At 46.2% G+C, this 17,251-nt stretch overlaps 1 protein-coding gene across 1 annotated transcript; it reads right to left on the reverse strand.

Moving 5' to 3' along the window:
- Positions 1 to 4,510: 4,510 nt before the first annotated feature.
- On the reverse strand, positions 4,511 to 9,517 carry EMWEY_00010880 (hypothetical protein, conserved; the record flags this gene model as incomplete). The annotated part of the gene is made up of 3 exons (XM_013478880.1): positions 4,511 to 4,518; positions 5,307 to 5,548; positions 5,793 to 9,517. The coding sequence occupies 3 exons, from the start codon at positions 9,515 to 9,517 to the stop codon at positions 4,511 to 4,513; spliced, it is 3,975 nt and encodes a 1,324-aa protein (XP_013334334.1).
- Positions 9,518 to 17,251: the final 7,734 nt, after the last annotated feature.

The following is a 17,251-nucleotide window of genomic DNA, read 5'->3' on the forward strand; positions in this document are numbered from 1 at the left end:
ATTATTTATTTATTTATTTATTTATTTGTTTATTTATTTATTTATTTATTTATGTTTATTTTATATTAAATGTGTATATTTATATAAATATATAAATAAATAAATAAATAAATAAATAAATAAATAAATTAAATAAATAAATAAATAAATAAATAAATAAATAAATAAATAAAATAAACTTACCAATAATATCCATAAATAAATAAATAAATAAATAAATATTTATTTGTTTATTTATTTTTTTATTTATTTTATTTATATAACTAAATAAACTAATTAAATAAATTAATATATCTATGCATAATTTATTGCTGCTGCTGCTGCTGCTTATGCTGCTGCTGCTGCTGCTGCTTATGCTGCTGCTGCTGCTGCTGCTGCTGCTGCTGCTGCTGCTGCCTTCGTCTTGTTCATCATCTTCTTCTTCCTCTAAGAATTGATTAAGATGACGTTGCTGCTGCAGCAGAGGTTCTTTTGCTGCTGCTAGCAGCAGCAGCAATTGCTGCTGCTGCTGCTGCTGCTGCTGCTGCTGCGGAGATAAGAAAGAATATAATCTTTTTGTATTAAGATGTACTAAGACAGCAACTGCATGCAGCAGCAAATAAGTAGGCAACTTTGCTGCAGCAGCAGCAAGACACTCTGCATTGTGCTGCAGCAGCTGCTGCAGCAATTGCTGCAGTTGCTGCAGTTGCTGCTGCTGCTGCTGCTGCAACACAGCATTGTCCTCATTTACTACATCTATTAAGGAGGAGGAAGAAGAAGGAGACAAAGGATTGTCTCCTGCTCCTGCTGCTGCTGTTGCTGCTGCTGCTGCTGTTGCTGCAGCAGCAGGACCAAGAGAAGCAGCAATAGAAATATCTGCTGCAGCAATAGACTGCAGCAAAGCAACAGCAGCAGCAGCTTCTTCCTCACCAAAAGTCCCTCCTCCTTGCTGCTGCTGCTGCTGCTGCTGCTGTTGCTCCTGTTGCTGCTGCTGCTGCTGCTGCAGCAACTGGCTAGTAATGTGCTGCAGCTGCTGAATATCTCCCTTAATGAGCTGCAGCACGAGTTGTGGCGATCCATCTCCTGCTGCTGCTGTTGCTGCTGTTGCTGCTGCTGCTGCTGTTTGCTGCAGCAGCAAGATATAAATATTATTTATTCCTTTTATTTTATTTTCTTTATTTGTTTGTTTATTGGGGTGTACATACACCCCAGATAAATCCTTAGGAACTAAAAAAGGCAGCAGAATAGGCTCCTTCTCCTGCTGCTGTTGCTGCTGTTGCTGCTGCTGCTGCAGTTGCTGCTGCAGCTGCTGCAGCTGCTGCAGCTGCTGCTGCTTTATCTTATTACGAAGGTTTATGCGGTGTCTATCCAACTCTATAAAGGAGACACGAGCAGCAGGAAATCCCCATGCTGCAGCAAACAGGGATTCAATTATTCGTGTTTGCTGCTGCTGCTGCTGCAGCTGCTGCTGTTGCTGCTGCTGCTGATATTCAGATAAACTGCTGTCGTCTCCATCTGCTGCTGTTGTTGCTGTTGCTGCTGTTGCTGCTGCTGCTGGGGCTTCTGTTGCTGTTGCTTCTGGTGTCACTGCTGCTGCATCTACAGATGCTGCTGCAGCCGCTGCTGCTGCAGTTGCTGCTGCTGCGTTAGCAGCAGCAACAGCATCAAGTGCAGCAGCAAGAGGGACAGATAAATATATTCGTGAGGAAGGAGACTCTTCTTTTATTAGTTTATTAATAGCTTGTTGTGTTAAATCTTTTGCTGATGTATAGTCATATGCTGCAGCAGGAGCAGCAGCAGCAGCAGGAGCAGCAGCAGCAGGAGCAGCAGCAGCAGCAGCAGCACCTGAAATAAGTCGTCCTTGTGTCTTATGGATCCATTTCTGCTGCAGATGTTGCTTCTTCCCTTCAAGACAAACATTGAATTGAATTGCAGAAGAAATAGTCCTTCTGCTGCTGCTGCTGCTGTTCCTGCTGCTGCTGCTGCTGCCGCAGCAGCAGGTGCTGCTGCGGCAGCCTACGGAGCTTTTCGTTGCCCATAGCTTCCTCGTGGTATTCTGTACACACCCGCAGGGAGGCCTTAGAGGTAGGGAGGAAGAAGGAAGAAAAGAGGAAATAAAAGGAGAAGAAGTTAAATGTGACGGCAATAAAGAAGAAGAAGAAAAAGAAGGAAAAGATAATTTAAATAATATGCATGCAATCCTCGATGAATTGATCGAGGAGGAGAGAAATTGCATTCTTTTGTTGTTGCTGATTGAAGGAACATGTTGCTGAAACAGAGGAAGAAGAAAAAGGAAATAAATGCTTAAAAAAGTATAAAATAAAGAAAATACATTAATTATTATATAAATTATCTAAAAAAATACATATTTATAGGGTTTATTAAACATACATCAAGGAAATTATACTTGTGAGTATTCAAGATGGGAATCTGCAAAGAAAGCTGCCTTTACACCTGAAATTATTCAGGTGTATAGGCAGCTCTTCTTAAGGAAATGAATCTCTACTTCTTATAATATTAAATATATAATATATAATATTTTAATTTAATTAAATAAATTAATTATTTGCAATAAATAAACCCTTAAATAAGCCCTTTATTCCCTTATATAGGGGCCCCCCTGTGGGCCCCCTAGTGGGCCCCCCATGGGGGCCCCCAAGGGGGTCATCGATTGCGTGTATAAATGAATAAAAGGAAGGATAATTTAATTTAATTTTATGTATATTTTATATATTATTAAATGAATAAAAGTATTAATAATATATTTATTATTATTTATATTCAATTAGGAAGAAGATAAACTAATTACCTCCCTTCTTCTCCTTTTATTGTCTTCCTGTTATATAACAGGTACTAAGAAGAAGAAAAAAGAAGAAACAACTAAATAAAACCCTTTTTTCTTCTTCCTTCTTTGTTTATTTTATTATTATTATAATTTATTCATTTATTTTTATTAATATTATACTTTATTAATATTATAAATCCTTTTTATTTCCCTTTATTCTCCCTATACACCCCAACGTCGTAGAACAACTACTTTCTCCTATACACACACATGCATGCATGCATGCATGCATGCATGCAACTTAGTATGCATGCATCCCTGCATGCATGCATGCAGCTCTGTATGCATGCATCCCTGCATGCATGCATGCAGCTCTGTATGCATGCATGCATGCATGCGGTTAACCTAAGAAGTCTATGCTAATAACTTTTGTTGTTTGTTTATATTTACTTCTTATAAGGAAATAAACCATAAAGGTATAATAAATAAATAAATAAATAAATAAATAAATAAATAAATAAATAAATAAATAAATAAATAAATAAATGTTTATTTATTTGTCTCCTTTTCCTATTAGCTATCTGTATTTATTGTCTTGTGTTTATTGCCTACAAAGACATTGTTAGTAGCTAGCTGTACAGCTAGCCATTACGTAGCTAGCTAGCTAGCTAGCTAGCTAGCTAGCTAGCTAGTTGGCTACCCAACTAGCAAATCACCAGGTAGCTAGCTAGCTAGGTAGCCAACAGCATAAGGCGGATATACCCGTCTAGCTAGCTAGCTGGCTAGCTAGCTAGCTAGCTAGCTAGCCATGCAGGGCAGCAGAGTTATCTGCTACCTGCATGCCCAAATAAATGCGGAGATTAACAGCTGCACAACTAAAACTGCTGCTGCTGCTGCTGCTGCTGCTGCTGTCACTACTACTACTACAGCAGCAGCAGCAGCAACAGCAGCAACAGCAGCAACAGCAGCAGCAGCTGCTGCTGCTGCTCTTTATTAATAGAGGACATAAAATGCATGCAATAAAACAACCATAAAACATGAGCGGCTGCTTCTGCTGCTGCCGTTTCTGCTGCTGCTGCTGCTGCTGCTGTTGCTGCTGCTGCTGCTGCTGCTGCATGTAATAATATAATAATATATATATATATATATATATATTTATGCTTTTCCTTTATATAATAAATATTTACAATAATCATCATATGCATGCAATAAAAAAGATTTATTTTCTTCTTTTTTTATTAATAAAGAAATTTCCTCAATTATTTTTCCTTCTTCTTCTGCTGCTGCTGCTCCCCCCATCAATTCATTACTATAATATAATAAATTTATACATAATTGTTGCTGCTGATCCCTTGTTATAGTACCTGCAGCAGCAGCAGCAACAACAGCAGCAGCAGAAGAAGAAGAAGCAGCAGCAGGGCATTTGTTTGTGTACAGATAGCAGCATAACACAAGACACAAGAACAGCAGCAGCAGCAACAGCAGCAACAGCAGCAGCAGCAGCAACAGCAGCAGCAGCCGCAGCAGCAGGACGTTGTCTAGGAGGAATGTTTTATTATTTACCTGATGATTTATGTTGATTTGCTGCTGTTGCTGCTGCTGCTGCTGTTGTTGCTGCTGCACCCTGCAGCAGCTGCTGCCTCAAGCTTAATACTTCAGCAGCTAACAGCAGCAGCAAACGTTTGCTGCTGCTGCTGCGGCTAGATAGAGCAGCAGCAGTTCGTCCCCATGCCTCCATTCCTTCCTCTAATAGTCTACAGAAAAACAAAAATAAACCCTAAACCCTAAACCCTAAACCCTAAACCCTAAACCCTAGACCTCTCTATACACTCCATCAACAGGGATTTTATGCAGTAGCAGCAGCAGCAGCAGCAGCAGCAGCAGCAGCAACAGCAACAGCAAGGGACGTCCCTAAACCCTAGACCCTAAACCCTAGACCTTTACCTTCTATCACGAATACAGGGCAGCAACTGCAGCAGCTGCAGCAGCAGCAGCAGCACAGTTTGCTGCTGCCGCTGCAGCGGAGAAAAGTCATGAGACTTCCATAGAGACACAAGGATTATGCTGCAGCTCCTTAGGGCAGCACGGCCAAATATATTCCCTAATTGCTGCTGCTGCTGCTGTTGCTGCTGCTGCTGCTGCTGCTGCTGAGGGCAACAGGGTGCTGCTGCTGCATCGTCTGCTTGGGCAAATTCAATTGTCCCTCTAGCGAACTCCATCATTACATCTGCAACTCCTTCTAGTTGCTGCTGCTGCTGCTGCTGCTGCTGCAGTTGCTGCTGCTGCTGCTGCTGTCCTGCTGTGTGTCTTGCTGCTGATCGTTTGCTGGCAGCAAGAAGACAGCAACAACGGTAAGTCTCTGCTAATACTTGGGAGCAGCGGCAGCAGCACCAAGCTAATAAACAGGATAATCTCTGCTGCTGCTGCTGCTGCTGCTGCTGGTTCTGCTGCTGCAGCTGGAGCTGTTGTAGATGCTGCAGCAGTTGCTGCAGCAGCTGTGCAGCAGCAAGCAGAGTCTGCTGCAGCAAGCTGCTGCGCTTACTTTGCTGCCGCAAGCAGCGCGTTAGCTCTGCTCGCTGCAGCAGCAAAGCCCACAAGGCTTGTGCGCAGCCTGCTGCCTGCAGCACTGCCTCCTCCAGCTGCTGCTGCTGCTGCTGCTGCTGCTGCTGCTGCTGTTGCTGCTGCTGCAGGGTAGCTAGTATAGACTCTAAGGAAGAAGTTATATGTGCAGCAACTTGCCCTAATAAAGGAACAGGAAGACCAACCACGACTGCTGCCCAACAGCTGCAGCAGCACAACACAGCAGCAGCAGCAGCAGCAGCAGCAGCAGCAGCAGATAAATGTATGAAGAGGCAGATAGATACCACATATTTATATATGCGAAGCAAAGGCAGCAGCAGCAGCAACAGCAGCAGCAGCAACAGCAGCAGCAGCAACAGCAGCAGCAGCAGGAGGGTCTTATATAGCAACAGTAAATGCATGCAAACACTAAACCCTAAACCCTAAACCCTAAACCCTAAACCCTTACTGGTCGCTAGGTAGATAGAAGCAGGAGAATTCTTGTAGACTTGTTTGCTGCTCTTGCTGCAGCACAACTGCAAGAAGATCCTGTAGGGCCTCGAAGCAAGGCCCTGTTGATGCAGCATGCTGCTGCTGCTGCTGCCGTTGCTGCTGCTGCTGCTGCCGTTGCTGCTGTTGTTGCATGTCTGCAGGGGTAACTGCAGCAATACCTGCAACATCTGCACCACCACAGGATGCTGCTGCTGCAGCAGGAGCTGCAGCAGCAACAGCAGCAGCAACATGCTGCTGCAACTCTTTCTTTGTTGTCTGCAGCAGCAAATCTGTTAGTCTAGACATTAAACTCTTGCATACCCCGTGGTCATTATGCTGCTGCTGCTGCTGCTGCTGCTGTTCCTCTTGCTGCTGGTGCTGCTGCTGCTGCTGCTGCTTTTCTACTGCAGCAAAGTGTTTCATGGCACCGCTCCAGTGTGTGCATAGCAGCAGCAGCAAACGCATGCAGCTGCGCTGAAGGCGGACACTGCCGTCTGCTGCTGCTGCTGCAGTTGCTGCAGCAGCAGCAGCAGCAGCAGAGTCTCCCCTACTGCCGTTAGCAAGGAGAGTCCGCTGCAGCTTGTCAAGCAGCTGAAGGAGCTTCTTGGGGCGTACCTGCTGCTGCTGCTGCTGCTGCTGCTGTTGCTGCTGCTGCAGCAAAAGAGATCCAGGTGTACGTACACTGCAGCGGTAGACTATTAGTGCAGACATCTTTGCCTGTTCCTGTTGCGGTAGCTGCTGCTGCTGCTGCTTCCGCTGCTGCTGCTGCTGCTGCTGCTGCTGCTCTGCATCCTCCTCAGCCTCTTCAGGGTCTTCTTCTGCCTCTGATGCATCATCTGCAGCAGCAGCTTCTGCAGCAGCAGCAGAAGCTGTTGCTGCTGCTGCTGCTGCTCTGCGCTGCAGCACCCAGGCCCCCAGCAGCTGCTGCTGCCGCAGCAAATCCAATAATGCTGCTGCTACATGTAAGCAATTGCTGCTCAAGCTAGACTCAGCAGCAGCAGCTGCTGCTGCTGCTCCTTCTGCTGCTTCTCTAGCTGCTGTTGCTGCTGCTGGTGTTGCAGCAGCAGCACCTGCAAGACTTAGGACGGAGGCGACCGTCAGCTGCTCATCTACAGCAGCAGCAACAGCAGCAGCAACAACAGCCAGCAGAGATTGACGTGTATCCGTGGGCAGCACAGCAACCAGCTCCTGCAGCAACCCCTGCTGCTGCTGCTGCTGCTGCTGTGGCTTCAGCAGCAGCCGGAAAGGCTCTGCCCATGCTGCAGCAAAAGTATTCAATGAGCTGAATACTGTTAGCAGCAGCAGCTGCTGCAGTTGCTGCAGTTGCTGTTTCTTCTGCTTGCTGTTGCTGTTGCTGCTGCTCTCGTTGCTGTTCGTTGCATGCGCTACACGTGCAGCAAAATCTGCTGCTGCGCTGCTGCAGCAGCAAAGCAGCGCTTCTGTATCGTTCTTACGCAAGGCTCTCATTAGCTGCTTCTGCTGCTGCTGCTGCTGCTGCTGCTGTTCAGCAGCATCTCCTGTAGGCAGCGGCAGCAGCAATGCAGCAGCAGCAGCAACAGCAGCAGCCGGTCCTTTACCTGCTGCTGCTGCATCTGCCCCAGCAGCAGCCCACAAAATTGCTGCTGTTGCTTCTGCTGTCCTTAACACTTCTGCTATAACGCTGCTTCTGCTGCTGCTGCTGCTGCTGCTGCTGCTGCTGCTAGCAGCTGCTGCAGCAAGCGCCAGGGAAGAGAGAAGCTGCTGCAGCCCCCATCCCTGTGGCTGTGCTCCTTCTGCCCACAGGCTTGCTGCTGCTGCTGCTGCTGCAGCAGATCCGCAGCAGCAAACCTCGCGCAGTGCGCTGCTGGCAGCTGCAGCAGCACTGATGACGTGGTCTCGCTCCTCCGGCTGCAGCAGCAGCAGGCCTTGCTGCTGCTGCTGCTGCTGCAGCAAACCCGTTATAGACTGCAGCGCACCCCACAGAGCAGCAGCAAGCTGCTGCAGCACAGCAGCAGCAGCGCATGCACAAACCTCAGGAGGGAGTTTGTTAACCAGCCCCAAACTTATTTCCCTTACAGAAGCAACTGCTGCTATTCTGCTGCTGCATGCACGTGCTACTGCTGCAGCAGCAGCAGCAGCACCATTATGCCCCCTCTCTTTGCTGATTCGCTGCTTTTTCTGGGGAAGCGTATCCGCTGCTGTTGCTGCTGCTGCTGCTGAGCTTTCCTCATCATCGGCAGCAGCAGCAGCAGCTGCTGCTGCTGCTGATTGGATCAGTGCAGCAGCACGAAGCAGCAGCAGATTAGCAGCTTGTCTCTCCTCTAGCAGTGCAGGAGGCAGCATCCACTGCAGCACAACTTGCTGTGCAGCAGCTGTAGCAGCAGCAATTGCTGCTGCTGCTGCTGCAGGAGCAGCAGCATCATCATCCCCAGTTGCTGCTGCTGCTTCTGCTGCTGCATTTGCTGCTGCTGTTTCTGCTGCATGCAGCGGGTCTTGCATGCAGCGCTTTGCTGCACCCTCTAAGGTGCATGCATCTATATTCTTGCTGGTATTAATGCATGCATGCGTCTCTGCTGCTTTTGCTGCAGCAGCAGGAACAAGGGAGAACAGCAGCGGCAGGTGCGGCTGCAGCCAGCGGGCCTCTGCTGCTGCAGCAATATCCCTGCTGCAGCAGCAGAAGGCGTGGATATGCTGCAGCAGCAGACGAGCTGTGCGTCTCCTCATTTGCTGCATGCCTACTTCCTGCTGCAGCAGCAGCAGCAGCACTGCTGCTTTGCTGGCAGCAGAAACTGTTGCTTCTTCGATGCTAGATTCCTGCTGCTGCTGCTGCTGCCTCTTTCTCCGCTGCTTGTGCTGCTGCTCCTGTTCTTGCTGCTGCTGCTGCTGCTGCTGAGGGTCTGCAGCAACTTCCTGCAGCAAATCAAGCAGCAGCAGCTGCTCCAGCTGCTGCAGCGCTCGTGTTTGCTGCTGCTGCAGGAGTTGCTGCTGCTGGTGGATCTGGAAAAGTGCTTGCTGCTGCTGCTGCTGCCGCTGTTTCTGCTGCAGCTGCCTCTGCTGCCTATCCTGCTGCTGCTGTTGCTGCTGTTGCTCCTCTTGCTGTTGCACTTCGGTCTCTGTCGAGGCTTCGCCCTGAGACAGCTGCAGCACCACCTGCTGCTGCAGTTGCTGCTGCTGCTGCTTCTGCTGCTGCAGAGCCCGTGTAGCCTGCGAGACACAGAGGACTGCCTCTGATATAGCAACAGCACTCGCCTCCTTCGGCAAGGCAGCAGCAGCAGCAGCAGCAGCTGCTGCTGCTGCTGCTGCTGCTGCGGCTCCTGCTGCAGCTGGAGGTGCAGCTAAAGCAAGAAGAGGAGCAGCAAAAGAGCGCACATGCCGCAGCAGCAAACAGATAGATAGGCGGAGGGAATCTCTACTCCTTAATAGGAGCTGCAGCAGCAAGACCATCTGCTGCTGCTGCTGCTGCTGCTGCTGCTGGTTGGCTGCTGCAGCTAGTCGCTGCAGCAACGGCTGCAGCTCAACGATAGGAGCAACAGCAGCAGGTAGAGATTCAAGACATGCATGCAGCAGCAACTCCTGCTGCTGCAGCGGCTGCTGCTGCAGCCCGCGGAGGAAAGCACCAACCATGAGTTGTGCTGCTGCTGCATTAATAGCTAGAGGAGCAAGAAGGACGCCATCCTGCTGCTGCTGCTGCTGCTGCTGCTGCTGCCTCTCAAATCCTTGCATTAATGCTGTTGTACAGTGCTGCAGCAGCTGCTGCATGCGCTGCAGCAGCAGCGGGACCTGAGAAGCAAGTGCTGCTGCTGCTGCTGAGGAGACAGTCTCCTCAAAGGAAGACCTCAAGGCAAATGATAGACAACCCTCTGCAGCAGCAGCAGCAGCAGCAGCAGCAGCAACAGCAGCAGCAGCAGCAGCAGCAGCAAGGTGGAGTGTATAAGCAGGTAAGGCGGGAGAAGAAAAGATGCAGCAAGAAGAAGACACACAACAAATCTATTTGTTTATTTATTTATTATTATTTTATTTATTTATTTAATTTATTTATTTAATTTATTTATTTATTTATTTATTTATTTATTTATTTATTAACTAACTTGGAGGTCGTGAGACAGCAGAGAGAGCGCCAATCTTCCTTTGCATCTCCTGCAGCAGCAGATTTCCTGCTGCTGCTCTTGTTGCTAAGGTAGAACTGCTGCTGCTGCTGCTGCTGCTGCTGCTGCTGCTGCTTGCTGCTGCTGCTGCTCCTACGTGACGTTCTATAGCAGCAAATAGAGCAGATACATCCTTCATCCGGGTGTACGTACACCCCAATAGCTGCAAGAACTCCTCGCTGCATGCATACACCCCACACCCACACAAGCAGCAAAATGCATGCAGCAGCAGCAGCAGGAGGCGGAGGAGGAGGAGCAGCAGCAGCAGCAGCAAGAATTACCTTCCTGATGCAGCAATGATGTCTATTCCTGCTGTTCCTCCCTTAGCAGCAAGAGAAGACATAAGTTTATGTTGTGGTGTTGTTGCTGCTGCTGCATGCAGCAGCACGTGCTGCTGCTGCTGCAGCACAAGTATATAAGGTAATAAACCCTCAAAGGTACGGGGCTGCAGCTGCAGCAGCAGCGCAGCGCCACCCCACAGACACCGCAGCAGCTCGCACAGCAGCAGCAGCAAAGAGGGAGACAATTGCCTATTTGTGGTGTACATACACCTAAGGATATCCATTGGTGTCCCTGCTGCAGTACTACTACTACTACTACTACCAGCAGCAGCAGGAACAGCAGGAGCAGCAGCAGCAGGATATAAATAGACCTGTAGCTGCTGCAGCAGCAGATACACCTGAATTAAGCAGCGGCAGCAAAAAGAAAATAAAAAAGAAAAATAACGACGATGGGTAGATAGGCGGGGACTTAAGAAGCTGCTGCAGCAGAACCTGCACAGACACCCCACAGCAGCAGCAGCAGCAGCAGCAGCACAAGCAGCAGTAACAGGAGATATACATATTAATAGGAGGAAGGCAATGCAGCAGCAGCAGCAGCAAGAGAAGCAGCAGCAAGAACGACAACGGTAGCCCTTATACAAGTGCAGCAGCACCAGCAACAGCAGCAAGAGCAGCAGCAACAGCAGCAGCAACAGCAGCAGCAAGAGCAGCAACTTACTGGCGCCACGCTCGCACAGCTGCTCCCCATCGAATAGTCTCAAGACGGAGCAGCAACTCTAGCTGCTGCTGCTGCTGCTGCTTTTGCTGCTGCTGCTGCTGCTGCTGTTTATAGGCTGGTATAGCAGCAACAGGTTGCTGCAGCAAAGGGTCCAACGTCAGCAGCAGCAGCAAGACAGCATCAAGAGCAGCAACATGATGTGCAGCACGTTCTGCTTCTGGTCCTGCTGCTGCTGTTGCTGCTGTTGTTGCTGCTGTTGCTGCTGCTCCTGTTCCTGTAGTTGCTCCTGTTGCTGCTGCTGCTGCTGCTGCATCCGTGCATGCATCACATACACTATTCAGCAGCAGCGCAGCAACATCAGGCAGCTGCTGCAGCAACCCCACTGCTGGCAGCAAAGAGCAAACCCTTTCTTTTATATTTATCTCCCCTGCTGCTGCTGCTACTGCTGCTGCTGTAGACAATGCATGCAGTTGCTGCTGCTGCTGCTGCACTACTGCAGCAACAGCAGCAAATAGCTGCGCATGCGTTGCTATTTCTCCCTTGTGCGGTGCCTGAAATATTGATAAGACATCTTGCTGCTGCTGCTGCTGCTGCTGCTGCTGCTGCTTTGGTTGCTGTTGCTGGTGCTGCTGCAGCAGTTGCTGCAGCCGTGTATGCTCTCTTGCTTCTGCTGCTGCAGCAGCAGAGTCCAGCAATTCATTATATTGCTGCTGCTGCTGCCGCTGCAGCAAATCAGCAGCAAGACTTGCTGCTGCTGGCCTCCCCACCATCCGCCGCAGCAGCAGCGCGCTGTCTGTACACAGCAGATCCAGACGGTTGCTGCTGCTGCTGTTGCTGCTGCTGCTGCAGTTGTTGTTGCTGCTGCTGCTGCTGCAGAGGAATGCGCCAGATTGCTGCTGCAGCAACGTTGATAGACCCAATGCGCTGAGCAGCAACTCAAGAGGCGAGCTGCTGCCTGCCACCTGCTGCTGTTGCTGCTGCTGCTTCTCCATCTGCTGCTGCTGCTGCTGCTGCTGCTGCTGCTGCTGCTTCTTGTTAGCACAGAGAAGAAGGACTAGACGTCTTTGTGCTGCTTCTGGCAGCAGCAAATGAAGACAAGACAGCAAATGATTTGCTGCGCTGCAGACACCCTGCAGCAGCACGAAGCGGCAGCAGCAGCTGCTGCTGCTGTTGCTGTTGCTGCTGCTGTTGTTGCTGCTGCTTATGGCAGTCCCTTTGCAGGAGGAAGAGCAGCAGCAAGGAGGACTAGCGGTGCTGCTGCGTGATGCTGCTAGCAGCAGCTCAGCAGCAGCAGCAGCAAAACGAACAGCAGCCTCTGCAGCAGGAAGACCAACAGCAACCTCAGCAGCAGAAGCAGCAGCAGCAGCAGCACGAATGAGTTGCAGCAGCAGCAGCAAACTGCAGCAACCACAAGAAATGCAGCAGCAAGACCTGCGCTGCATCTCTCCCTCAGAGGACTGACGCTGCTGCTGTTGCTGTTGCTGCTGCTGCTGCTGCTGCTGCTGCAGCACACGGTAGCCTACGTCAAGTATAACAGGCAAATCTAATGCATGCATGCGCTGCTGCTGCAGCAAAGACAGCAGTGCAGCAAGCAGCAGCAAATCCTCATGAGGAACATTACCCTTTTGCTTCTTTAGTTTACGTAGCTGCTGCTGCAGCAAACAGTAACCAACATTTGCTGCTGCTGCTGCTGTTGCAGCAGCAGCAGCAGAAGCGGAACTGCTCTCCCCACAATCTGTTGCTGCATCAGCTGCTGCTGCTGCTACTGCTGCTGTTGCTGCTGTTGCTGCTGCATTGGTCCTAGGGCTGTGCAGCGGCCAGTTGTAGGAACACACGCACCAACTCCTGCTGCTGCTGCTGCTGCTGCTGCATGCGCTGCTGCTGCTGCTGCTGCTGTAGACACTGTGAAGGTGGCGACAGCGGCTGAACGGCGTTGAGGCGCCTGTAGGTGCTGCTGCTGTTCCTGCCTCGGTTGCTGTTGCTGCATTTGCTGCTGGTGCAGCAGCAGCAGCAGCAACAGCAGCAGCAGGTTTGCGGTGCAGCTGTTGCTGCAGCAGCTGCAGAAAAAGAAGAATTTCTTCTATAGGAGGCCTAAGGCAAATAGAGGAAGCTAATTGAGGGAGAGACAGCTGCTGCCCTCCTGCAGCAGCAGCAGCAGCTGCAGCTGCTGCTGCTGCTGCAGCTGCAGCTGTTGATGCTGCTGCTGTTTTTGTTTTTGCTGCTGCTCCTGCTGTTGAACCTTTTGCTGCTGTTGCTGCTGATGGTGCTGCTGCAGCAAGACTAACACCATCGCCACAACTTCGCTTAGATGACGGCGGCATCTTTTCTAGGTCTCGATGCTGCTGCTGCTGCTGCTGCTGCTCCTGCTGCTGCAGCTGCTGCTACTGGAGGTTCCTCAGCAGCAGCAGCAGCAGCAAGCACTGTACTTCTATTCTTTTTCTTTATTAGTGTGGGGTAGCTGAGGTGTACGTACACCTCAATTGGTTAACAATTCATCATTTGTATAAGGAGGTCTACGGGGCCCCCAAGGAGGAGCAGCAAGGAAGAGAAGGAGGGGAGGAAGAAAAGGAAGAAAAAGGAGAAAAAAAGGAATTATTTTATTTATTTAATTAAATATAATTAAATTATATTTTATTTATCCTTTTTTATCTAAAAAAAAGAAGAAAATAAACAAAGAAATGCATAAAAGCCCTAATGGAGGCCCCGCCATGTTTTCCTTCTTTCTTTCTTTTTCTTCTTTTTTTCTTCTTTCTTTTATTGTTATAAATTATTTATTTATTCTTTTTTTCTTTTCTTTTATTTATTTTATTTATTTATTTATTTTATTTTATTTATTTTCTTTTTATTTTTATTCTTATTTTATTTACTGTTTCCCCTCGCAGAAAAAACAAACAGCAAGGGTTTAGGGTTTCGAGATTAGGGTTTAGGGTTTAGGGTTTAGGGTTTAGGGTTTAAGGATTAGTGTTTAAGGATTAGGGTTTAGGGTATTAGATTGTTTATAAATGTTATAGAGTTGGGGTTTGGGGTTTATTAGGGGTGTAGGGTTTATTATGTAGGGTATCGAGCCAATTAGGGTTTAGGGTTTAGGGTTTAGGGGTGTGGCTTGTATCGATGTTAGGGTTTATGGAGGGTTATGTGTTTATTAGGGTTTATTATTGTTTATTAGGGTTTATTAAGGTTAATTAGGGTTTTATTAGGGTTTATTAGGGTTTACTTGCTCGTACAGTGCAATGCATGCAGAGGGTATAGGAGTATCTATACCAGTTGGTGTCTATGTAGGGTTTAGGGTTTAGGGTTTAGGGTTTAGGGTTTAGGGTTTACAGGTCTAACAAGAAAGAAAACCCCTTTCCTTTCTTCTTTTGCGTGCAATATAACTATAAGAAAGCCCCGCATGCAAACATAAATAAATAAATAAATAAATAAGTAAATAAGTAAATAAATAAATAAATAAACAAATAAATAAATAAATAAATAAATAAATAAATTCTCCTGTGTTGTCCTAAACCCTAAACCCTAAACCCTAATAAGGCATGTATTGATTATAAAAGAGCGGTTTATACCTTAAAACCCCTAAACCCTAAACCCTAAACCCTACAAATATATATATAAAGAAAAAGAGCCATAAACCCTAAACCCTAAGTATGGATATCCATATACAAAAGAGAGAAAAGAATAACGTAAACCCTAAACCCTAAAAAAAAAAGGGAGAAGAATAACAGCAGGGAAGGGATTATACAACAAACAGTACTCATCTTTATGTCAAGGGTTTAGGGTTTAGGCTTTTTTAATGGGCATAGGGTTTAGGGTTTAGGGTTTAGGGTTTATTAATGGATAAACAGACTCATTATGCAGGAGAAGAAGTTTGCTGTGCATTGAGTAACAAAATCTTTTTATTTTTATAAACCCTAAACCCTAAACCCTAAACCCTAAACCCCAACAAGAAGATATTAACAGACAATCAATGATTGTCTCCTTTTATATATCCTTTATATATATATGCATGCCTTGCTGCTGCTGCTGCTGCTGCTGCTGCTGCTCGTAAGAATATAAGTAATTAAATTATTATTTAATTAAATTATTTATTTCTTTGTTGTCTTTTTCCTTTAATGGTATTTATTAATGAATATTTTATTTTTATTTTTTATTTGTTTTTATTAGGGACTCTACTGCTGCTGCTGCTGCTGCTGCTGCTGCTGCTGCTGCTGCTGCTGCTGCTGCTGCTGCTGCTGCTGCTGCTGCAGCAAGCACCTGCAGCAACGGCAGTTGCTGCTCTCCGTCTTATAAAGATTTCCTTCCTCTACCTATCTAATAAAGGGGGAAGTCTTCAATGGTTAAGAAAGGGTTTAGGGTTTAGGGTTTAGGGTTTAGGGTTTGCAGGACATTCTATAGGAAGGTCGTGCATGCAGCACGAGTTTGTTAATGGCAGTCTAATAGGGATATGAAAGTGTTTAGGGTTTAGGGTTTAGGGTTTAGGGTTTGGGGTTGCATGCATCTAACCCCTGCTGCAGCATATAACTTTAGGGTGTACATACACCTCATAGCAGCACATCAATACGATAATAAACTTAGTTATATATAAATAAATACATAAATAAATAAATAAATAAATAAATAAAGAGAAGAAAAGGGAGGAGAGGAGTACTGCATGCATGCAGCAACAAAGAAGAGAAAATAACAAGAATAATTAAATATATATTTCCTTAATTAATAGATCTAATGTATATATAGAGGAAAAAGATACTATATAAATACATAATAAAGGGATATAAATAGACAACAATATTCATATTAATGCTCCTTATGGTGTTAATTAGTTAAATAGGGTTATAACAAGCATAAATAAAGGGTAAAAAGAGGAAAAAGTAGGGAAAAAGTATATTTTCTTATAAAGAAAATAAAGCCCCAAAATATGCTCGGGGGGCCCCGTGCATGCATGCATGCGTCTGTGCAACTAGGGGAATATTGAATATCTGTCTGTATACCTTTTTTGTATAAAAATAAATAAATAAATAGAATTAGTTAATTAAATTAATTAAATAATTAATTAATTTAATTGATTTGCTTTAATTTAATGGATTCTTCTTCCTTATAACGGGAAGAAAACACAGGAAAAAAAAGCACGGTATATATTCATTGGGGTAAGAGGCCCCTTATTATATACCTATTTATGCATTGTTGTTTTTGTTTTTTCTGTTTTTCTTCTTTTTTCAATTCTTTTTTTTAATTATTTAATTAAATAAACCAAAGAAAGGGGATTTTAATGGGCTCATTATACCTAGGAGAGTGCATTTGCACCCCTATAGCTGCCTGTACACCTGAACAGCTGCCTATACACCCGAAACTTGGCGCTTCTTCTGATTTTTTTTTCTTTTTTTCCTCCTTTTTACCTGCAGCATTTAGAGGAAATAACAACAACTCCCTATTTATTTGATTTTTCTTGTCATTTTGATCATAGCTGCAGCTGCCTGTACACCGCAGATATATGCCGTAGAAGGAAACAGCAGCAAGAATAACAACAACAGCAACAGCAGGAGCAGCAGCAGCAAAAGCAGGAGCAGGAGCTCCTTATTCATTAGATTCAGCAGGGAAAAAGGAAGAAAAAGAAAAAAAATAAATTAAATAAATATAAAGAAGGAAAAACAACAAAAGGGAAAAGAAAATGTCGCAAAACGTTGAAATTGAATCTGCAGAGTAGGTGCCTATACACCCCAACAAAATAACCATCTAGGGTTTAGGGTTTAGGGTTTAGGGTTTATTGTTTAGGGTTTTTAAGGATTTATTTATTTGTGTTGTGTTGTTTGTAGTGTGATTCGTCTAATTCTTCAATTCCTTGCGGAGAGTAATCTCCCTAGAAGTGTTCAAGTAAACCCTAAACCCTAAACCCTAAACCCTAAACCCTAATTGTATGATATCTGTAGATATATGGCATAATTTAGATCCGTTTTTTCTGTAGAATATATATAATGCGTTGCTGCTGCATCTCCCTCTACTGCTGCTACTCCCGCTGCTGTTGCTGCTGCTGCTGCTGCTGCTGCAGATGCTGCAAGAAGAGAGCGGTGTTGCACTGAATTCTGTAGAAAGTGTAGATAAATTCGTAAGAAATGTTCATCAAGGTAGATGGGACGAAGTGCTGAGGGTTGCAGCAACAACAAGTTTATCTGAGGATATACAACAAGAATTATACGAACAGGTATATAAACCCTAAACCCTCAATTAGGGTTTATCATCTTTCCCTTATTCCAGGTCCTACCAAAACCCTAAACCCTAAACCCTAAACCCTAAAAACCCGAAAAAAAAAAAAAAAAAAATTTTT

This window comes from Eimeria maxima, genomic scaffold (genome assembly GCF_000499605.1).
Source record: "Eimeria maxima Weybridge genomic scaffold, Emw_scaff75, whole genome shotgun sequence".
Taxonomy (NCBI): Eukaryota; Apicomplexa; class Conoidasida; order Eucoccidiorida; family Eimeriidae; genus Eimeria; species Eimeria maxima.